The following is a 23,544-nucleotide window of genomic DNA, read 5'->3' as shown; positions in this document are numbered from 1 at the left end:
AAGGCTCCGGAGGGAACATCCCTTTAATTTGCACACTTGCCTTTAAGAGCTGCCCCTCTGACAGTCCTGGAACAGTGCGGAGCCCGGAATGAGAAGTGACCAGCCCTCTCCTTCCCGCTCTCTCTGGCCCCTTTCACTTTCCCTCCACCCCTGGGTGACTCTCTCTGCCTCCACGTCTCCAGGACTCTCGCATCCTACCCCTCTCTCCCTTTTCCACTCCCCGTCCCCCTCTCAATCTCCCTGCCACTCTCTCCTTCCCTCCCTCTCTCCTCTGCTGCTGCTGCCTCTTCTCCCGATGTGATACACACTCTCTGTCTCCGTCTGTTTCTCTCTCTCTCTCCCCCATAAAATCTCTCCTTTATCTTTCACACTTTCCTCTCTATTTCCCTCTCCCTCTCCCCCTTTCCATCTCCGTCCTCTCTCCCTCTCTCCCTCATCTCTGATATTTGAACCCTCTTCTCCCTTGTCTCTCTCCCTCTATCCCTCCCTCTTCCTCTTTCCCCTATTTCTGCCTTTCTCTATCTGTCTCTCTCCCATTCCCTGTCACTCTCTTTTCCCCTCCATCTCTACTCTCTCTCTCTTTTCTTCTCTTTCTGTCTCACTCCCGCCCTCCCTCTTTCCCTCCCTGCTCCCCCTCACTCTCCCTCGCCAAGAGGCACCCCCTGTGTTCCTTTGGGGAGCAGAGAATGGACTGCTCTCTCTGTCCCAGGACCCCGGTTTGGTTGATGCTGCTGCCTCTGTTGTGCCTTTGGAATGTGGCCGCCTGTCCTACCCACTGCAAGTGCTCCCCCACCTCGGTCGAGTGTGCTGAGGCTGGCGCGGGTGAAGGTTTTCCCTTCTTGGACCCAGACGAGAGAGCCAACATAACTGAGATGTGAGTACAGTTTCCCCCTCCGCACCCAGATCCCCATCACCCTCAGACCTACACCTCCCCCCCCCACCACACCCAGCCTCCGTGGTTCTCTCTAGGTAGCGGCCTTGCACCAGCAGGCTATTGCCCCTAAAACCTCACCCTGGAGACAGGCTGGTCGACTGCAGGAGGCAGCACAGTTGCTCTCCTCTGACCAGCAACACCATGGTCCCTGCAGCTGCAACAACACAGGAAGATGTCTGAAGTTGCAACAGGGTGTCCTGATCAGCTGGGGAGGAACAGGGGTCCCACAAAGGTTGTAGGAGTGTTCAGGAACGAGCACGTAGGGCAGAGAGGCTGGGAGGATAAGGAAGAAATTCCAGAGCTTGGGACCTGGACGGTTTAAGGCAGGGCTGCTGGTAACAGAGCAGTCAGATCAGGTTAATAGGGAGGTTGAAATCAGAGGAGCAGAGGGGATGGAGATGAGTATTTGAACCAGAGATAGGGAGGGGTGTGGGGATATAGAGATCTGGACCCAAACCTTTACCATCTCCATAACTCCCTCTGGCCTCTACTCCCCTCCCCATTGATGTGACCCTCCCCAGCCCCTACAACCCTCCTACTTTACGAACACCTTAACACAATCAAGAGAGAGGCAATCTGCCAGGGTTCCTGCTCACCATCACTCTCCGGTTCTCTGTGACCCGACTTCACTGGGGTCTAGAGGGCTGAACCCCTCTCTCCAATGGGAAGGAAGTGGGGGAAAGAATACACCAGCCTTTTTGCCCTGTGTCCTGAGACAATTTTCTGTCACCTCCCTTCACCCACACACCAGGGAATGACGAACCCCCCACTTACCCACTGCTTGTGGGATATGGGAGAGGAACCTCTCCTCCTCTTCAGTTCATGGTTCGTGGGTTCACGGGTCACCTCCGTTCCCTGCTCACCCCTACGTTAGCAGCCCCAGTGCTGTCAACAGCTGGCATAGGGCAGGCGGCTTGCCAGATGAGCAAACCCAGGGGATGCCCCTTACAGGAGGAGAGGCCACTAAGCAGGCCTTCACATGCTGACACTACATGCCACTACAGCAGTCTCCCCAGGGTCTCGTCCAGCTTCAAGAGGAAGCCAAGCAGGAGGTTGTACTTGGGGCTGGAAACGTGTGTCAGTGCGTCCAGGCACGTATGCGTGTGTGTGTGTGTGTGTGTGTACATGTGTATATTTATGTGCATGTCATGTGACTGCATGTGTTTGTGTATGAATGTGCATGTGTGACGTGACTGCATGTGTTCATGTGTATGTCTGTGTGTACATGTTAGCATTTGTATGTGTGTTCAGATTCAGATTTATCTATGACATGTACATCGAAACTCAAACGACATTTTTCACTGCATGTTGACAACCAATACAGCCTAAGGGTGTGCTGGAGAAGACTGCAGTGTTGCCACACATTCCAGCAGCAACATAGCATGCCCTCAATGTTCAGCAGAACAACATAAATGACAAAAACAACAAAAACTCTCCTCTGTGTGTGTGTATCATTTATCACAAATCTGCATGTATGTCTGGATGTCCGTATGTGCTCTGTCCATTAGTGCATATGTATGTGTGCGTGTGCATGGCTTCGTGTGTGTGCATGGCTGAGACAGAGAGAGAGACTTGTGTTCCAGGACACATTTCTGCATATGTGTGCCTGCAATCATATGTGAGTAAGCACATGTGCTGATCAAAACGTTCACCACTGACTGTGGGTTTGGAGGGGTTTGGGAGAGCCGAGAAGCTTGGTGCGGTGTTCATCAGGGTGGGGGAGGGTTCACTGAACAGCGTCACTCCCCACCTCTGATGTCCATGTTTCTTACAGATACATCGAGGGCCAGGCTGGCCTGAAGCACCTGACTGCATCAGACCTGGAGCACTACAGCAAGCTCAGAAATCTGTGAGTGACCACATGGTGTGCAGCTCCTCACCTGGCCAGGAGTAATGATCCTTCACCTGGTTGGGAGTAACGATCCCTCACCTGACAGGGAGTGACATTCCATCACCTGGCCAGGAGTAATGATCCCTCGCCTCACCAGTTTAATAGACCCTCACCTAGCCAGTATCATAGTCCCTCACCTGACAGGGAGTAATGATCCTCACTTGGATGGGAGTAATAATCCTTTACCTCACCAGTATTGTAAGACCATAAGACTATAAGACATAGGAGCAGAATTAGGCCATCTGGCCCATCGAATCTGCTCCGCCATTCAATCATGGCTGATTCTTTTTTTTTCTCCTCCTCAACCCCAGTTCCCAGCCTTTTCCCCGTAAGCTTGATACCGTGTCCAATCAAGAACCTATCAATCTCTGCCTTAAATTTCTCCGCATCTTTGTTTTGAAAGGGCACCCCCTATCCTGAGGCTGTGCCCTCGTGTCCTAGACTCCCCCATCATGGGAAACATCCTTTCCACATCTACTCTGTCCAGGTCTTTCAACATTCAAAAGGTTTTAATAAGATTCACCACCACCCCCCCCCATCCTTCTGAATTCCAGCGAGTGCAGACCCAGAGCCATCAATCGTTCCTCCTATGATAACCCTTTCATTCCTGGAATCATCCTAATAGTCCCTCACCTGGGCTGGAGTACCAGATCCGCACTGCCTGAGAGTTTTAGTTCTTCAGAGATGGCAATGTTCAGGAACCTCGGATGACAAGAGATGTTGCAAACTTAGAATTTTTACGAAGGCCAATAGAATGCTCGCCTTTATTAGTCAAGACATTGAGTTCAAAATTCAGGAGGTTATGTTGCAGCTTTATAAAACTATAGACAGGCCGCAACTGGAGTACTTCATGCATTTCTGGTCACTCCATTCTAGGAAGGATGTTGAGGCTTAGCAGAAGGTGCAGAAGTTTACCAGGACGCTGCCTGAATTAGAGGGCATGTGCTATATGGAGAGTTGGACAAAGTTGGGTTGTTTTCTCTGGAGCAGCGAAGCCTAAGGGGAAATCTGATGGAGGTTTATAAGATTCTGAGGGGCAGAGATAGAGTAGACAGACAATATCTTTTTCCTAGAGTTGAAATGTCTAATACCAGAGGGTGTGCATTTAAGGTGAGAGGAGGCCACTTCAAAGGAGATGTGAGGGGGCAGGTTTTTTTTACACAGAGAGTGGTGGGTGCCTGGTGCCTGGGTGCACTACCTGAGGTGGTGGTAGAGGCAGATACATTGGGATATTCAACATATGTTTAGAAAGGCACATGAATATGAGGAAATTGAAAGGATATGGACATTGTGTAGGCACAAGGGATGAGTTTACTGGGCCATTTGATTGCTAATTTAATTGGTTGAGCACAACATTGTGGGCCAAAGGACCTGTCCCTGTGCTGCACTGTTCTATGTTCTAGTCAAAGAGCAAAAGGAAATATATGTGCAGTAGGGAGCTGAAACTGGACAGAATATAAACTCAGGCAGAGTTTCAGAAAGAATTAAAGCACCTGGGAAATGTCTTTGGATCATGGAAAAATCCCAATACACTTTATATATGTGTTAAAAACAAAAGGGTAACGACGGAGGGGTAGGGCCACTCAGAGACAGAGGAGGAAATGTATGCCTGGGGCTACAGGAAGTAGGTGAGATACTGAACAAGACTCACCAAGGGGGAAGGGTGTGAAGAATAGCAAAATCAATGTGTGGCGTTTGAATAATCTAGGGCATGTTGAGATCAAAAAAAAGAGCTGGTATTGGGTCTATTGAAGAACATTAAGGTGAAGGAACCCCCAGGGCCTGATAGGATTCATCCCAGCTATTGAGAGAGGACAGAGAAGAGACTGCTAGGGCTTTGGCAGAAATCTTTGTGTCCTCTTTAGTCACAGGTGAGGTCCTAGAATCCAAGGGAACAGTTTATTTGTTTAAGAAGGGCAACAAAGATGAACCAGCAAATTACAGGCCAGCAAGCCTCACTTCTGTGGTAGAGAAGTGATTGGAGAGAATTCTGGGGGATTGAATTGAGTCACGTTTGGAAAACAATGGTATATTAGGGACAGTTGGCATAGCTTTTTGTGGGGCAAGTCTTGCCTGAAATTTGGAGGAGGTGATAAGGATGATTAATGTGTTAAATTCAGAGTAAATTCAAAATCAAAGTACATACAGTGTATGTTACCATATACTACCATGAGATTCATTTACATGCAGGCATTTACAGGAAAGAAAATACAATAGAAGTTACGAAAAAGTATACATAAATGACTGACAAGCAACCAATGTGCAAAAGACAACAAATTGGCCAATAAAAAAATAAATAATACAGAGAACACAAGTTGTAGAGTCCTTGATAGTGAGTCTATTGGTTGTAGTATCAGTTCAGAGTTGAGTTAAGTGAAGTTATCTACAGTGGTTCTGGAGCCTGATGTTTATAGGGTAATAACTGTTCCTGAACCGGGTGCTGTGGGTTATAATGCTCCTGCACTTCCTAGATGGTGGGGGTTTTTGATGATGAATGCTGCTTCTTGTGACAGCACTCCATGTAAATGTACTTAATGGTGGAGTGGAAAAGTACAGCTGACTGTACATTTTTCCACAGATGCTGCCTGGCCTGCTGAGTTTCTCCAGCATTTTGTTTGTGTTGCTTGGATTTCCAGCATTGGCACATTTCCTCTTGTTTGGAATGGTGGAGTGAGCTTTTTTTTTTGTTATGGACTGCAGAATCCACCAGTTTTCCATTCCTGGACATTGGAGTTTGCATACCAGACAGGATACTCTCCACTGTGTATCTATAGAAGTTTGTAAAAGTTTTAGGTGACATACCAAATCTATGCAAACTTCCAAGAGAGTAGGGATTCTGTCAAGCCTTCTTTGTGATGAGGGTAGGGAAGGCGTTTGTTAAGGTTCCAAGTGGTAGAATGATTGAAATTAAGGAACATGGCTCCACAGTGATCTAGTAGTTTGGATTCAAAGTTGGCTTATCCATGGAAGACAGAGAGTAGTGATGGAGGAGTGTTATTCTGGCTGGAGTTCCATTCCCAGTGATGTTCCACAAGGATCAGTGCCAGGACCTCTTTCATTTGGGATATACAGTACAGTATATAAATTACTTGGATGAAAATGGAGATAGGATGATGAGTAAGTCTGTGGATGAAACAACATTTTGCCGAGTAATGGACAGTGCAAATTGGTTGTCAAAGGACACAGTGGAATATAGACCAGTTACACATGGAGCTTAATCCAGGTAAGTATGAGGAGTTGCACTTTGAGAGGCCAGGTGTAAAGGGAAAGTACACCGTTAATGGCAGGACTATTAACAGTGTTGATGTACAGTGGGATCTTGAGGTCCAAGTCCATAGCTTCTCGAAAGTGGCTACACAAGTGGATAGGGTGGGAAAAAGGTCTACAGAGTACTGAGTATAAAAGTCATTGATTGGGGTACTGAGTATAAAAGTCAGGATGTCATGTATAAAAGTTTGGTTAAATCACACTTAGAGAACTGTTTATTTCTGGTTCTCTTCATTATAGGAAGGATGTAGAGGATTTGGAGAGAGTCCAGAGATAGTTCTCCAGGATTAGAGGACAAACTTCGGTTGTTTGCTCTGCTGCAGCAGAGGTTGAAGGGATATCTGGCAGACGTTTACAAGATTACGAGGGGCAAAGATAAGGTAGACAGCAAGAATCTTTCCTTAAGAGTAGAAATGTCTAGAGAACGTGCATTTAAAGTGAGAGGTGGAGAGTTTCAAGGAGATGTATGGTAAAGTTTTTTACCCAGAGAGTGATGGATGTCTGGGACAGGCTGCCAGGGGTAGTGGTGGAGGGAGATAGATGATGGTGTTTAATGGACATTTAGACAGACACAAGAACAGGCAGGAAATAGAGATATGGATCTGCAGTTCAAATTAGCTTCATGGTTGGGCTGAAGGGCCTGTTCCCATGCTGCCCTGTGTCACTGTCCAGGAGTGGTAGTTTCTCCAGTAGGCACAATAGCTCTTCTTTCTTCTTCAGGGAGTAACAGGATGATCCAGAACAAGGGGACATTCTAGAGTGAAGGACTGTGTCAAAGAGAGATGTTCCAGAGTGACAGAGACAGACTGTGGTGGAGTGATATCACAATCAGGATCAGATTCAAAATCAGAATCAGAAGCAGGTTTATTGTCATTGACACACATCGTAAAATTTGTTGGTCTGAGCAGGACAGTGCAATACATAGAGATCATTCAGAATTACAACTAAAAATACTTTTAAAATAAATAGTGCAAAAAAAAGAGCAAAATAGCAAGCTTGAGGCTATTTCAAAATCTGACGTTGGGGGGAAGAAGCTGTTCCTAAATTGTTAGGTGTGAGCTCCTGTATCTCCTCCCTAATGAAAAGAGGGCCTGCTCTGGATGGTGAGGGTCCTTAATGATAGATGCTGCCTTCTTAGGCATCACCTTCTGAAGTCCTCAGTGGTGGGGAGGCAGGTGCCCATGATGGAGCTGGCAGAGTTTAGAACACTCTGCAGCTTTATCTGGGCAATGGAGCCTCCCTATGCAGGCAGCGATGCAAACAGTCAGTATGCTCTCCACGGGACATTTGTAGAAATTTGACTGAGTCTTAGGTGATACATCAAATCTGCTGAAACTCCAAATCAGGTCTAGCCACTGGCATACCTTCTTCATAATTGCATGAGTACGCTGGGCCCAGATCAGACCCTCAGAAATGCTGACACCCAGGAATTCGAAGCTATTCACCTTTCCAGGGCTGACCCCTCAATGTGTCTTCCCTTGACTTCCCCTTCCTGAAGTCCATACTCAGTTCTTTGGTCTCACTGATGTTGAGTGCAAGATAAAAAGGTTCTGACAGTCTGGAGTTTCAGAGGGTGATGAGACATGATGGGCGACAGGTCAGCAATGGGTCAAGAGTCTCAGTGGCCAGATGGGGTACGGGTAGGCCATTTCTCCCGATTGATGGGCCCATCGCTCCTCAGTCACTGTTACTGACCCTGGCTCGCTCCAGTGGAGCAATCACCTGCCCAGGCTGATGGCTGATGACAGCTGCACCCAGAATCAATCTCTACACTTTGACTCTGTGGACCTCGGGCGAGGATCGAAGGGGCTCCACTCTAATGCCTACACTCCATCTCTACCCCCTTCCAGAACAATCACTGACACTGGATTGGAGGACATCGATGTGAATGCCTTTATCCACAGTCCCCAGCTTCAGTACATGTGAGTACTGCCATCGTGGGGCAGGGAGGGGGAGGAGGGAGGATGGGAGTTAGAGAGTGGAAGACGATGGGCGAGGGATAGAAAGCAATGAAGTGGGAAAGAGAGAGGGGGGAAGTAGAGAGGTGGAGAGAGAGAGAGTGGGGTGGGGGAAGAGAGAGGTGGGTGGGGGGAGAGAGGAGGGGAGGGGGAGAGAGGTGGGGAGGGAGGCGGGGTGGCGATGGGGAGGGAGAAGGATAAAATCAGTGGCAGAGGGAGTGAGTAGGGGTAGTAGAGAAAATCAGTGGGAGAGGATGATCCAAGATGGTGACTGGAACTAGCAGTGTGTGTGGATTTGATGTCCATTCCCGGAGAGGTGAAGAGTGTCTCCTTGCCCTCCCCACACTGGCTCCACCGATGCTGGGCAGCCAGCGCTAATGCCCCTGGGCAAGCTCCAGCTCCTCGAGTTTCCAGTATTTATTTAGCTGATCCATATTTAATCCTGCTTAGTCGTTAGCTGCTAATTGAAAATCAATAAAGCTTTCAGCTGCCGTCATTAACAGTCCGGACTGCTCACTGAGACCTACTGACCCCTCCCTCCTCCCGCACAGGCACCAACTCCTCTGACTATCCTCACAGGGAACAGACCCACTGCACTTGGGCTTGGTCTGTGTCAGAACTCTCCTCCTGCTCTGTCCCATGTCCCTCGATCCCCGCTGCTGAATCCCTCATACAGCACCACCAGCCCCTGCTCTCCCCTTCCCTGTAGCTGCTGTTCGATCATAAGCAATTAGAGTGGAATTAGGCCATTCAGCCCATCAGGTCTGCTTTGCATTAAATCATGGTTGGTTTATTATCCCTTTCAACTCCCTTCACCTGCATCCTTCCCGTAACCTTTGACGCCATGACTAATCAAGAATCTATCAACCTCAGCTGTAAATATACTCAATGACTTGGCCATTTGTGGCACAGAGTCACCACTCTCTGGCTACCGAAGTTTCTCCTCATCTCTGTTCCAAACCGATGTCCCACTCTTCCAAGGCTGAGCCCTCCTCAGAGAAAGTGGATCCCAAATACCTCAGCCTCTTGGACATGAGGGTCACTCCAGAATACACCAGAATTGGGCGCCAAAGTCCGAAGGGAGAGTTGGTGTGGAGGGGTGGGATGAGGGTTTTTACACAGTTCAAAGTAATTCCAATTCTTTAATTACACCCTTCCCCCCAGAAATCTGTCGTCGAATGCACTCACCTCCCTGTCCTGGAAACACTTCCAGTCTCTCAACCTCACTGAGCTGTGAGTATCACTGGCATCCTGATGGATTGTATCCACCACCCCTCTCAACCTCTCTCCCCCTCGCAAGTCAATCCACCTCCCACTCCCCTCCCCATCCCTCTCCATTTCTTTCCCCCTCACCATTCCTCTCCTCTCGCCCACTTCCTCTTCCTCTCCCACTCCTCATCTTTTCCTTCTCCCCTGCCCCACTCCCTATCCCCTCCATTCCATCCCTCTCCTCCCCTTCCCATCTACATCCTTCCCTCTATCCCTCTGCACCCCTCCCTCTCCTAGCACCTCCCCATTCCAGTCCCTCAACCCAACATTCACCTCTCACTTCCTCTCCTCCACTCCCTCACCCCTCTTCACCTACTCTCTCTACCCTCCCCCTCTCTGCCACCTCCCACTCTCCACCTTCCCTCACACACTGCCCATCCCCCACTCCCTATCCCTCCCTCCTGTCTTCCTCTCCCACTCTCCTCCTCCACTCATCCACCCTGCCTCACCCCTCCCTCCTCTCAATCCCACGCCCCCTCTCCCCTACCCCTCCCATCCTACCACCCCTCCATCCCACTCCCCCTCTCAACATATCCCTCCCGCCCTCCTTTCCCACTCCCAACAACCTCTCCTCCCTCCCCACCCTCCCACACTTCCATCCACCCCCCACCCCTCCCCTCATCGACCTCCCTTTCCTCTTCTCCCCCCTTTCTCCCTCCCACCCCTCCCCTCTGTTTCTTTCTTCTATTTCTTCATTCCCCTCCCCCTCCTTTTCCTTCATCTCCCCCTCCCTCTCCCCACTCCCTCCCATTCCTCCCTCCCTGTTCCCCACTCCTTTTCCTCACCCCGCCATTTCCCTCTCCCGTCCCTTTCCCTTTACCCTCACTCTCACTCCCTCTGCCCCCACTCTTACCCTTCCCCCTCCTCCCTCGCCTTCCCATCGTTCCCTCCTTTCACCAGGTATCTCTCCCTTTCCACCACCCCCCCTCCAACTCCACTCTTCTTCCTTTCCTCCCCACTCCACTGTCCCCCCCACTCACCCTCCCCTTTCCTCTCTCCTCTCCCTTCCCTCCCTTTCTCCCTCCCCACTCCCCCTCCTTCTCCACATCTCCTCTCCCTCCCCATCCCCCTCCATTTGATCCCTCCATTCTCTGCAACTTTCCTCACTCCCCTCCCCCTCCTCTCCCTTTTCAACCTCTCCCTCTCACTCCTTTTCCTCCCTCACTCTCTCACGCTCCCCAACCATGCCTTTCCCATTCCCTCCCTTTCCTCCCACACCCACACTTCCCTTGCTCCCCCTCCCTCCCTTTCTCTCTCCTTCCCGCCTGTTCCTCTCTCTTCCCCTTCCTCCCTCCCCCTTTCCCTCCCTCTCACACCCTCCTCTCCCACTCACCCCACTATCCTCCCTCTCCCCACTCTCCTTCCCTTGCCCCCTGCTCTCCCTCCCTTTCCATTGTTCCCCTCCTTTCACCCAGTATCACTCCCCCTCCAACTCCTCTCCTTCCCCTCCCTCTCTCCTTGTCCCCCCACTCACCCATCCCTATCCCCATCTCCTCTCCCTCTCCATGCCTCCTCCCTTTCCTCCCTCCCCGCCTCCCTGCATCCCTCCCTTCCCCCCACGCCTCTCCCTCCTCCCCTCCCTCTCCCCCTCCCCTTCTCCGACTCCTCTTCTTCTCCCTCACCTCCTCTTCCTCCCCATCTCTTTCCAACCTCCTCTCCTGTTCCCCCATCCCCTCCCTCTTCCCCTTTCACTTCTTCCTCTTTCATCCCTCCACTCCCTTTACCTATCCCTCTCCTTCCTCTCCCGCTTCCCTACCCTTAACCTCTCTTTTCCCCCACTCCTTTTTCTGCTCCTCCTCGCCCACCCTTTCCCTCTCCCTTTCCTTTCCACTTCCCTTCCACCCTCACACCCCCTCCCTTTTCCCACTCCTACTCCATACCCCTCTCCCCTTGCCTCTCCCTTCCCCCTCCCCCTTCCCCTTCCCCTTCCACCCCCTGCATTCATCCCTCACCATTACCCTCCCTTTGTCCACACTTTCCTTCCTTCCCTCCCCCTCCCTCTCTCTTTCCTCCCCCTTCCTCTCTCCCTTTCCCTCCCACTCCCCTCCTGCCCTTTTCCTTTCACTCTCTCCCTCCCTCTATTTCCCTTTCATCCCACTCTCCCTCCCTTTCCCATCATTCCCCTCCTTTCACCAGGTATCACTCCCTTTCCACCACTCCCCCTCCCCTTCATCCCTCTCCACCTCCTCCGTTTCCCTCACTCCCCTCCCCTTTCCTCCCTCTCCTCCCCTCCACACTCCTCTCACTCTCCTCCCTCCTGTCCCTGTCCATTTCCTCCTCCCTCTCTCTCCCCTTTCCCCCTCCCCCTCCCCTCTTTCACCTCTCCTCTCCCGCTCTCCCCTCTGTTACTCCCCATCCCTTCTTCCCTCCACTCTCTGCCCCTCTCCTCCCTCCATTCCCCCTCCCCTTCACCTCCCTCCCCAACCTCTTCCCCTCCCTCTTCCCTTTTCACCCCTCCCCTCCTCTTCATCTCCCCCTGCCTTTCAACCCTCCCCTCACCATCCTTACATCCGCCCCTCCCTCCCCTTTCCATCCCTCTTCCTCTCCTCCCCTCCCTTCCACCCTCTCATTTCCCACTCTCATCCTCTCTCTTTCCTCCCTCCCTCTTCACCCGTCCTCTTCCTCTCCCTCCTCGGCCTCTCCCCTCCTTTTCCTCCCCATATGCTCCCCCTCCCTTTCCTCCCCATCTGCTCCCCCTCTCTTTCCTCTCCCTCTCTGCACTCCCCTCCTTTCCCTCTCTCCCCTCACTTTCCTCCCTCTCCTCTCCCCTCCCTTCCCTCCCTCTCCTTTCCCCTCCCTCCCTCTCCTCTCCCCTCCCTCCCTCTCCTCTCCCCTCCCTCCCTCTCCTCTCCCCTCCCTCCCTCTCCTCTCCCCTCCCTTCCCTATTGGCTTCTCCCCGTGCCTTGCCTCCCTTTCCACCACTTCCTCTCCCACTCCTCTTCCCTCGCTTCCCCCCTCCTCCCCTCCCTTTCCCCACACTCCCTTTACCTATCAGCCTCCCATTCCTTCTCCCCCACTCCCTTTCTCACTCCTTGCCCTCCCTTTCCCTCTGCCTTTCTACCCCCCCTTCCTTTTCCCCACTCCTCCCCTCCCCTCTCCCTCTCTCTTCCTTTCCCCATTCCCTCCTTTTCCACCCCTCCCCTCCCACTCCACGCCCCTTCCTTTCTCTCATTCTCCCTCCCTGTCTCCCACTCCCCTCCCTTTCCACTCTCTCCTACCCCTTTTCTCCCTGCCCTGCCCCCTTTCCTCCCTCTCCTCCTACCCCTCCTCTCCTTCCCCCCCTCCTTACTGCCCCTCCCCTCCCCATCTCCCCCTCATCCCTCTTCCTCTCCCTACACATACCCTGTCCTCCTCCCGCTCCCCTTCCCCTCACTGACTCCCTCTTACTCACTTACCACTCCACTGACTACCCCCGCACTCACTTATCCCCCACTGAACCCCCACATTCACTTGCTGCCTACTGACCTCCCTCAACACTTACTACCTCCACTGACTCCACCCTTCATTCTCCTTCCCCTTCACTCCCCCGCCCCAGCCACTCACACCCCCACCCACTCACTAACCCCCATTCACTCCCCCATCCCACGCCACTCACTCACTCGCCCCGCCTAACCCACTCCCCTGCCTGCCCACTTAACCCCACCCCAGCCACTCACCCCCACTCTCCTCCAACTCCCCTACCCCTACCCTCACCCTCCACTCACGGTCTCTCTGTGTCCACAGGACGCTGCTGAGAAACCCCCTGCGATGCTCTTGCGCGATTGGCTGGCTGCGTCTGTGGCAGGAGCGCGGGCTTGCGGCGCTGGCCAATCAGAGCCTGAGTTGCCGGGGGAACGGCAGCAGTATGAGACTGGAGTCGCTGCTGCTCGTCGACTGCGGTAAGCGGCGCCGGGACCGCCGGGCCGGGACCGCCGGTACCGCCGGGCCGGGGGGTGGGCTGGAAGCGGTGATGGTGACGGGCCCGCCCGGGGGAGAGTGTGGCCGGTGTAGCGGGAGGTGGAAGGGTAGATCGAGCGGCAAACCTCAGAGTGTGTGACATATGAACAGCAAGATCCCACAGACAGCTGCGGAGACACCAGGAAGACAATTTCGCTGATATTTTCCGATCCTCAGTATGCCCCCACCCCCCCCCCACTCTGTGACTGCGAGGGAAAGGGCGGAGGAGAGGGAAGGGTGGCGACGGGTGATATATGGGGAAAGCAGCGAGGCAAGAGAAGAGGAATCAAATGAAATCATGAAAATACTGAAAAATGCAATCAAATCACTAGAACGGGGTGACATAGGGTCGGAATGTGCTGAATCGTTGTGGGTAGAGTAACGAACTGCGAGGGTAGAAGACCCTGACAGTACAGGAACAGGCCATTCGGCCCACAGTGTTGTGTTGAACCAGCTAAAAAGCAAATCAAAAACACTTAAATCCTATAATCTCCTATCTACACCATGGCCATATTCCTCCATCTTCCTACATCCATGTGTCTATCCAAATGTCTCCGAAAAGCCTGTAATGTATTTCCCTCTGCCACCGTATCAGGCAACACATTCCATGCAACCATGACAACCGTGAGCAAAAAACTTACCCCTCACATCCCCTTTGAACCTACCCCCTCTCACCTTCAATGCATGCCTTCTGGTATTAGAAACTTCAAACCTGGGGAAACAGATACTCTCTGTCCATTCTATTTGTGCCCCTCATAATCTTGGAAACCTCTATCAGATCTTCCCTCAGCCTCCAGCACTCCAGAGAAAGCTGCCCAAGTTTATCCAGCCTCTCCTGATATCATATTTCCTCTAAACCAGGCAGCATCCTGGTAAACCTCTTCTGCACCCTCTCCAAAGCCTCAACATCCTTCCTAGAGTGGGGCAACCAGAACTGTACTCCAGATGTGGCCGAACAAGAGTTTATATTACAAAGTTGCAATTTAACGTATTGACTTTTGAACTCAATGCCTCAACTAATAAAAGCAAGCATTCCATAATCCTATTGACCAGTGTAGCCACATTTCAAGGAATTATGAACTTGCTCAGCAACACTGTTATGGATCTTGCCCAGTGTACTGTCTCGTTGCATTCGCCCTACCGAGGTGCAATGCCTCACGTTTATCTGGGTTATACTCCTCCTGCCATTTCTCAGCCTATATCTGCAACTGATCTATATTGAGATTTATTCTTAGTCAGTCTTCTACACTATCCACAACTCCACCAATCCTGGTATCATCCGCAAATTTATTAACCCACCCATTTACATTTCATCCAGGTAATTTAAATTCATCACAAACAGCAGAGGTCCCACAACTGATCCTTGCAGAATTCCACTTATTACAGTCCTACAGCTCAAATAAGTACCTTCAACCACTACCCCATCTTCTATGCACAGGCCAGTTCTGGATCCAAAAGGCCAATTCAAGGTAGACCCCATGCACCTTAACCTTTTGGATTAGCCTCCCATGAAAGACTTTGTCAAATGTCTTTCTAAAATCCATGTAGACAACATCCATTACCCTACCCTCATCAATCTCTTGTCAGCTTGTCAAAAACTTCAATCAAGTTGGTAAGGCACAACCTGCCATGTACAAAGCCATGCTGGTTCTCTAATTAGGTCATGGGTTTCCAAATGCTCATATATCCTATCTCTAAGAAATTTCTCCAGCAATTTCCCTTCAACTGATGTGAGACTCACCACCTATAGTTCTCAGGATTTTCCCCTGTTCCCTCCTTAAACAAAGGTACAACTTTAGCCACTCGCTAGACCTTGCCTGTGGCTAGTGAGGACATGAAGATAGTGATCAAGGGCCCAGTAATTTCGGCTCTTGATTCCTCAATAACCTGGGGTCAATCCCATCAGGCCCTGGGGACTTTTCCACCTTAATATTCATTAGGAGGCCCAACACTTCCTCCTCCTTGACCTCTAAATGCCCTGATACACTCATCAATGATCTCCTGGTCCTCCATATCGCTTTCATTGGTAATTACTGAAGCAAAGTGCTCATTAAGTACCTCACTCATATTCTCTGCATCCAAGCAAATGTTCCCCCCTTTATCCTTGAGTGATCCCACCCCCTCCCTAGTTATCCTCTTGTTCTTGATGTATGTTAGACTGAATGCCTTGGGATTCCCCTTGATTTTATTTGCCAAGGACTTTTAATGGCCCCTCCTGTCTTTCCTAATTCCCTTCTTTAGTTCTTTTCTGGCTTCTTTATGCTCCTCACATGCTTCATTTGATACTAACTTCCAAATCTTTACATACTTTTCCTTTCTCTTCTCAACTAAATTCATCACCTCTCTCAACATCCATCCCAGATTTCCTTCTAACAGGAACATACCTTTCCTATACTCTTTGCAATTGATCTTTAAACACCCTCCACATGTCTGATGTGGATTTGCCAGAGAAAAGATGTTCCCAATTAATGCTTCTTAGCTCCTGGCTAATGCCCTCGTAATTTGCCCTACTCCAATATAAAACTCTCCAACAAGGGCCATACATAACTTTATCTACAGCTATCCTGAAAGTTCAGAAATTGTGGTCACTGTTTCCTAACTGTTCATCCACTGAAAGGTGACCAGACTTATTAACCATCACTACATCCAGTACAATCCTTCCTCTCATTGGACATCTACATATTGATTCCTGGATATACTTAACAAATTCTGCCTCATCTAAGCCCTTTACTCTAAGTAGATCCCAGTTTATGTCAGGGAAGTTGAAATCATCCAAGACAACAACCCTATTATTTTTACACATTTCCTTAATCTGATAACATATCTGTTCCTCAATGTCTCGGTGGCTATCAGAGGCTCTGTAGTACAATCAGTGTGATTACACCCTTCCTGTTCCTGAGTTCCACCCAAATGGACGGTGTCTGACCCCTCCATTATGTCTCCTCTGAGAGCAGCTGTGATATTGTCCCTGATCAGTAGTGCAACTCCCATCCCAGCCCTTTCTTTAATTTCTTTCACTAAAATTTCGAAAATGTGGTACATTAATCATATATTCATGACCCTCTCTCAAGAAAGTTTCAATCATGGCTACAACACCGTAGTTCCATCTACTGCTCTAAGTTCATCACTCTTACCTATAATACTCGTAGCATTAAAATATACACACTTGAAACTGTCCAACCAATCATACCTGTTGTTTTTGATTTTGCCTTTCAAAAATTTCCCTGACATCTACTTTCTGGTCCAATCCTACCCTTACTGACCTGGGATTCCGGTTCCCAGCCCCCTGCAAAACTAGCTTAAAATCTCCTGAGTAGCACCAGCAAACTTACTGGCCAGGATACTGGTTCCCCTCCACCTCAGGTCCTGTCCCCTGTAGCATTCATTCATCCATACTATCATCCCATTCCGACCTACACTAGCCTGTGGCACTGGGAGTAATCCAGACTTTACAACCTCGGAGGTCCTTCTCTTCAGGCTCTTTCCTAACTATCCACTCACTACATAGGACCTCTCCCCCACCCCCCACCCCCCACCCCCCACCCCCATTTCTGGTTATGCCATTGGTGCCATAAGTTATATACAGACCCCTAAACAGTAGCAAGAATGTGGTCTACAAATTGCAACAGGAGACAGAAAATGCACACCAGAAGAGCAATAGTCCAATAGTCATGGGGGATTTCAATATGCAGGTAGATTGGGAAAATCAAATTGGTGCTGGATCCCAAGAGGGGGAATTTTAGAATGTCTACAAGGTGTTTTTTTAGAGTAGCTCATGGTTCAGCCCACTAGGGAGATCAGCTATCCTGGACTGGGTGTTGTGCAATGCATCTGAATTGATTAGAGAGCTTAAGGTGATCACTGAGGGGTCAGTGATCATAATATGATAGAATTCACCCTGCAATTTCAGAAGGAGAAGCTAAAGTCAGATATATCAGTATTACAGTGAAGTCAAGGGAATTACAGAGGCATGAGAGAGGAGATACCCAAAATTGATTGGAAAAGAACACTAGCAGGGACAGAGCAGCAATGGCTGGAATTTCTGGGAGCAATTCAGGAGGCACAGGATATATACATCCTAAAGAGGAAGAAGTAGTCTAAAGCCAAATGACACAACTGTGGCTAACAAGAGAAGACAAAACCAACATGAAAGCCAAAAAATAGAGCAAAGGAGCTGTAGTGTATCAAGCTTCAAATTCCTTGGTGTCCACATTTCCATTGATCTCACCTGGTCCCTGAACTCCTCCATCCTGATCAAAAAGGTGCAACAGCGCCTTTATTTCCTGCGGAGCATCAAGAAAACTCACCTCTGTCCCAGGATACTGACGGGCTTTTACCGCTGTACCATTGTACTCACCAACTGCATCTCGGTGTGGTATGGCAATTGTCCCGTATCAGACCGCAAAGCACTCCAGCAGGTGGTGAAAACTGCCTAGCGGATTATCGGCACCCAATTGCCCACCATTGAGGACATCTACCATAAACGCTGCCTGGGCAGGGCGAAAAGCATCATCAAGGATGCATCTCACCCTGACCATGGACTTTTTACTCTCCTCCCATCCAGTAGGCGCTACAGAAGCCTCCGCTCCCACACCAGCAGGCACAGGAAAAGCTTCTTCCCGGAGGCTGTGACCCTGCTGAACCTCACATCACAGCGCTAAGCAGTATTGCACTCATATTGTACTGTCTCAGTACTTTTATATTTGTGTGCTGTAGCACTTACTTTTTATTCGCAGTTATTTTGTAAATAATACTATTCTTTTGCACTTCCAGTCAGATGCTAATTGCATTTCATTGGCTTTGTATCTGTACTCGGCACAATGACAATAAAGTTGAATCTAATCTAATCTAAAAATTAGTAGGAAATTAGAGGATTGGGAAGCTTTTAAAAACTAAGAGTCATCAAGAAGGAAAAGATGGAATATTAAGGTAAGCTAGCCAGTGATTTTAAAGAGGACACCAAATGTTTCTTCAGATACATAAATTGTAAAAGAGAGGCAAGAGTGGATATCGGACCACTGGAAAACTATGCTGAAGAGGTAGTAATGGGGGACAAGGAAATGATGGATGGACTGAATAAGTATTTTGCATCGGTCTTCACCATGAAAGACACAAGCAGTATTCCAGAATTTTGAGAGTGTCAGGGGGCAGAAGTGAGTGAAATTACCATTACTAGGGAGAAGGTGCTCAGGAAACTGAAAGGTCCGAAGGAAGATACGTCACCTGGACCAGATGGCGTACACCCCTTTTCAAAAAGGTGGCTGAAGAGATTGTGGAAGCATTAGTAACAATCTTTCAAGAATCAATTGATCCTGCCATGGTTCTGGAGAAATGGAAAATTGCAACTGTCACTTCACTTTTCAAGAAGCAAGGAAACCATAGGCCAGTGACCTCAGTGGTTGGGAAGATGATGGAGTTGATTGTTAAGGATGTGGTTTCAGGGTACTTGGAGACCCTTGTTAAAATAGGCCATAGTCAGCATGGTTTCCTTTCCTTCTGTTGGAATTATTTGAAGAAGTAACAAGCAGGATAGACAAAGGAGAATCAGTGGATGTTGTGCACAGGGATTTTCAGAAGACCTTCGACAAGGCGCCACACATGAGGAAGTAGAGGGGCTGCAGAAGGACTTAGACAGATGGCCTATTCTCCTAATCTGTCTAAGTCCTTCTGTAGCCCCTCTACTTCATCAAGACTACCTGCCCCTCCACTTGTCTTTATATCATCATCAAACCTTGCCACAAAGTCATCAATTCCATCAGCTGAGTCGTTGACCTATAACAAAAAAAAAGTGGTCCCAACACAGATGCCCGTTGAACACCACCAGTCAGTGGCACCCAAACAGAAAAGGTTCCCTTTATTCCCACTCTTTACCTTCTGTCAATCAGAAAAATGCTTTCTCTATGCTAGTAACTTTCCGTAATACCATAGGCTCTTAACTTGTTAAGCAGCCTCATGTGGCACCTTCTCAAAGGCCTTCTGAAAATCCCAATAGAAGATGGAATTCAGTGGCAGATGGAATACAGTGTAAGGAAGTGTATGGTCATGCACTTTGTTAGAAGAAACAAAAGGGTAGACTATTTTCTAAAATGGACAGAAAATTCTGAGCCGCAAGTGGACTTGGGAGTGTTTGTGCAGGATTCCCTAAAGGTTACTTTGCAGGTTGAGTCCACGCTGGAGGAAGGCAAATGTCATGTTCACATTCATTTCAAGAGGACTAGAATTTAAAAGCAAGGATGTAATGTTGAGGCTTTATAAAGCTCTGTTTCAAAGGAAGGTCATGAAAATGATTCTGGAGTTGAAAACGCAAAAACAAGGAAATCTGCAGATGCTGGAATTTCAAGCAACACACATAAAAATTGCTGGTGAACGCAGCAGGCCAGGCAGCATCTCTAGGAAGAGGTACAGTCGACATTTCGGGTCAGGACGAAGGGTCTCGTCCCGAAATGTCGACTGTATCTCTTCCTAGAGTCGCTGCCTGGCCTGCTGCATTCACCAGCAACTTTTATGTGTGTTGCTGGAATTGAAGAGCTTGTTATATCAAAAGCATTTGGGCTCTGGGCCTCTACCCACGGGAAATCAGAAGAATGAGGGCTGGGGGATGACCTCATTGAAACCTATTGACTGTTGAAAGGCCATGACAGAGTGGATGTGGAGAGAATGTTTCCTATGATAGAGGAGTTCAAGACCAGAGATCACAGCCTTAGCATAGAGGGCAGTCCTTTTATAATAGAGATGAGGAGGGATTTCTTTAGCCAGAGATTGGTGAATCTGTGGAATTTGTTACCACAGCTGGCTGTGGAGGTCGTCATTAGGTATATTTAAAGCAAAGTTTGATCATTCTTGATTAGAAGGCAGGAGATAAGGGCTAAGAGAGAAAATGGGGCAGCCAAATTCTGCTCCTATATCATGGTCTATGGGAAAAAGTGGGAGGAAGGTGAGAGAGGAGAAGTAATGGAGGGGAACAGGAGGGGATAGGGAAAGGTAGGGGAGTGGAAGGGTGAAAGTAGAGAGGTGGGAAAGGGAAGGTGAGGAGATGGGGTGTAAAGATGGAGGGGTGTGGAGGGGAGGAGGAGAGGGAATGGGGAGGTGAAGAGATGGGAGGTGAAGGTAGAGGGGAGGAGAACGGTGTGAGAGAGAGAGGGGAGAAGGGAAAGGGAGGGGTGGAGATGAGGGAGAGGGAAGGAGAAAGGGGAGGAGGAGGTGGGGGAAGTGAAGTTGAAGGGGAGAGGAGGGTAGGAGAGGAGAAAGGCTAGCGAGAGGGGTGACAGGAGGGGAAGAAAAGGAGGAGGGAGATGGATGGTGAAGGGGAGGAGAGGGACGGTGAAGGGGGAGGGAGAGGGGAGGAGGAGGGGAGAGTGGGGAGAAGAAGGGGAAGTGAAAATGGAGGGGAGGAGAGTAGAAGGGTGAGAGAGGGAGAGAGGGGTAGAGAAGAGAGGGAAGGAGAAAGGCAAGCGAGAAGGAAGGTGAAGGGGAGGGAGAGGGGAGAAGAAGGGGGAGGAGAAGGAGAAAGAGAGGGGAGGAGAATGGGGAGGGAGAGAGGTGAAGGAGGGAGATGAATGGAGAAGTGGAGGGAGAGGGAAAAGGGGGAAGAGAGAGGGATGGGAAGAGAAGGGAGGCAGAAGAAAATTTGAGGAGAAGGGAGGGGGAGGGGAGGAGAAGGAGGAGAGAGGGAAGAAGGGGAGGGAGGAGGAGGTGAAATGGAGGGAGGGGAGGAGAAGGGGAAGTAAAAGAGTGTGGAAGGGGAAGGGAGGAGGAGCAGGGTGGGGAATGGGGACAAGAGTGGAGGGGACAACAGTTTGGATCCAGGAGAAATTGTTACGGCGGACGTGATGAATGTAATTGCGGGGTGTCTGGGGTGTGTATGGTGATAGTACTGTTTGGCTGAGTGGTCTTCTCCCTCCCCCACTGACCTCTGGCACCATCCTGGTGGTGACCTTTCCCCTGCAGATGTGGCGGAGGCTGTAATCAACGCAGAGAACCTGACAGTGAAGGAAGGAGAGAACCTCACCCTCCTGTGTCGTGCCTCAGGTCTGCCCCCTCCCTCTGTCCACTGGCTACTGGAGAGGGTCAGGTCCCGCTACTCCCTGCAGGTGAGAACAATGAGGTTCAGATTTTGAGGACTGGGTATTGTGGTGGGGTCATTGTTGTGGAGGTGTTTTGCGTTAGCTGTTAGGGGGCAGAATTTTGACTTGGCACACATTCTGGAGGTTGGGTTGGGGCCAGTATTGGGGTGTATTATTGGTTGGTTGAAATATTGGGTATGGTTGTTTGGATGTTGGGAAGGGGGACTGATATCAGTTGTTGACATACTGGATTGGGGTGTTGACGTGTTGGGTTGGTTTGCTAATGAGCTGGGGTGTTCCATAGGGATGTTGGGGTGTTGGGTTAGGGTGTTAATGTGTTAGGTTGAGGTGTTGGGTTGTGATTTTAGGTTGTAGCTGTGGAATTGGGGTGTTGAGTTGCCGTGTTACGTTGGGCTTTTGGGGTGTTAAACAGGGCTGTTGGGTTGGGGAATTGGTGTGTTGTGATAGGATCATTGGTGGTGTCAGAGTGCAGATTGGGGCACCCAGGCTCTGTGGTGGGGGGACTGGTGTGCGGGAGTGTCGATGGGGAACAGACATCTGGGCGTGGCGGGGCAGTTGCTGTGGCAGGAACAGGCTCCGTCCCCTTCCGGGGTCCTGACTGAACAAGGTACCCCTGCTCTGACCCCAGGTGGATGCTGCTCGGCCGCAGGAAGCAGCGCTTATCCTGATCAACGTCGACCCCGAGGAGAATGGCAACACCCTCAGCTGCTGGGCAGAGAACATGGTGGGGGCCACAGAGGTCTCCCTCACTCTCTCAGTGTTGTGTAAGGGAACACTCCTTCCCCATTCTCTCTGCCCCCAATCCCCAACACTGCCCACCCCCTCCATTCCTCCATCCCTTCCCCATGCCTCCCCCAACTCTGCCCCAATCCCTCCTGTCTCTCCAATCTCCCCATTCTGCCCTACTCCAGTTCCTCCCTCCATTCCCCCATTTCCCCTCATCTGTCTCCTGCCTTGTTCTCTATCACCCTTTCTCTCTTATCCTGAGGGCGATGAAGGTCACCTCCGACTGTCCTGACCTTTGACCCCGATGGAGTACACAGACCTTTGAGCCCCTCGGAATGCGTTGAAATCTGACAGCCCTCAAGTTTTTCTGACCCCTTACCCCTCAGACTGCACCGACCTTTGAACCTTGCACCACATTGACCTATAACCCCTGAGAACATGCTGTTCTCTGCTATCCCTTGGTTTCTGTCAATCTGTCAGCCCCCTCAAATGGTGCTATCTATTTATCCCTTGGGCAGCACTGACCTCTGACCCCTCGTGTGCTTGTACCCCACCGATTCTCCCTTGGACCTCACAGTCATATGACCACCACCCCTCCTTGGATGGTGCTGACCCATCAGACCATGCTGCCCTCTGACCTTTCCTTGGAGCACACTAACGCCTGACTCTCTGGTAAGGTGCTGACTTCCAGCCCTCGGACTGCGTTAACCTCTGACAGCCCTGAGACAGCGCTGGTCTCTGACCCCTGAAGCTGTGCTGACCTCTGACCCTGCCCCCACAGATAAACCGGAGATCCTGAGCCTGTCAGACGCCGTCAATCACCACAACTGGTGCTTCCCGTTTGTGATGCGCGGCAACCCCCGGCCCCGCACCCGATGGTTCCACGGCCCCTTCGAGCTGCCCAACAGCCTCATCAGCTGGACCACCATCTACGAGGAGGCCCCCAACGAGGTGCACGGCTGCCTGGAACTGGCCAGTCCCACCCACTGCAACAATGGCAACTACACGCTGATCATCGAGAACCCCCTGGGCAGCGCCCACGCTTCTGCCCAGGGACACTTCATGGACGGGCCCCTCGACATCTGCCTCAGCGAGCCCACCACCCCTGGTGAGGAGCAGGGAGGGGGGAGGGAATTGGGGAGGGGGGAGGTTGGAAGTGGCAGCAAGCCCAGGGAAGCTTGGAGTGGTGGGAAGGGGGAAAGAAGGAAAAGATGAGGGGAGGAGGGAAAGGTGAGAGGAGGGAAGGGGAGGGCAAGAGAGGAGAAGGGGTTGGACGGGGAGTGGGAGGGAGGGGCAGGGAAAGGGAGAGGGGAGGAGAAGCTGAAGGAGAGGAGTGTAGCAGGGGGAGTGAGAGAATGAGGTAGGGTAGATGAGAGGGAGGGGGTAGGAGGACAGATGAGGGTGGCTATGTCAGAGAAGTAGGGAGGTTGGGGAGGGAGAGAGGAGAGGGAATGGGTTGGGAGGGTGAAGGAGTGTAGT

At 50.5% G+C, this 23,544-nt stretch overlaps 1 protein-coding gene across 1 annotated transcript in view; it reads left to right on the top strand.

Annotated features, from left to right (window-relative positions):
* Positions 1-214: 214 nt before the first annotated feature.
* The window catches only part of LOC134357977 (high affinity nerve growth factor receptor-like), a 47,266-nt gene continuing 23,936 nt past the window's right edge, over positions 215-23,544 (top strand). Inside the window, exons 1-8 of the mRNA XM_063069814.1 lie at positions 215-874; positions 2,709-2,783; positions 7,943-8,014; positions 9,215-9,283; positions 13,043-13,233; positions 21,203-21,345; positions 21,968-22,103; positions 22,847-23,173. Of these exons, the coding sequence (XP_062925884.1) occupies positions 687-874; positions 2,709-2,783; positions 7,943-8,014; positions 9,215-9,283; positions 13,043-13,233; positions 21,203-21,345; positions 21,968-22,103; positions 22,847-23,173 (1,201 nt within the window). The 5' untranslated portion in view covers positions 215-686. The remainder of the gene's footprint in view (positions 875-2,708; positions 2,784-7,942; positions 8,015-9,214; positions 9,284-13,042; positions 13,234-21,202; positions 21,346-21,967; positions 22,104-22,846; positions 23,174-23,544) is intronic.

Source organism: Mobula hypostoma, chromosome 2, assembly GCF_963921235.1.
Source record: "Mobula hypostoma chromosome 2, sMobHyp1.1, whole genome shotgun sequence".
Taxonomy (NCBI): Eukaryota; Metazoa; Chordata; class Chondrichthyes; order Myliobatiformes; family Myliobatidae; genus Mobula; species Mobula hypostoma.
The sequence above is the reverse complement of the archived record's forward strand: the minus strand, read 5'-3'. Positions and strand labels throughout refer to the sequence as shown.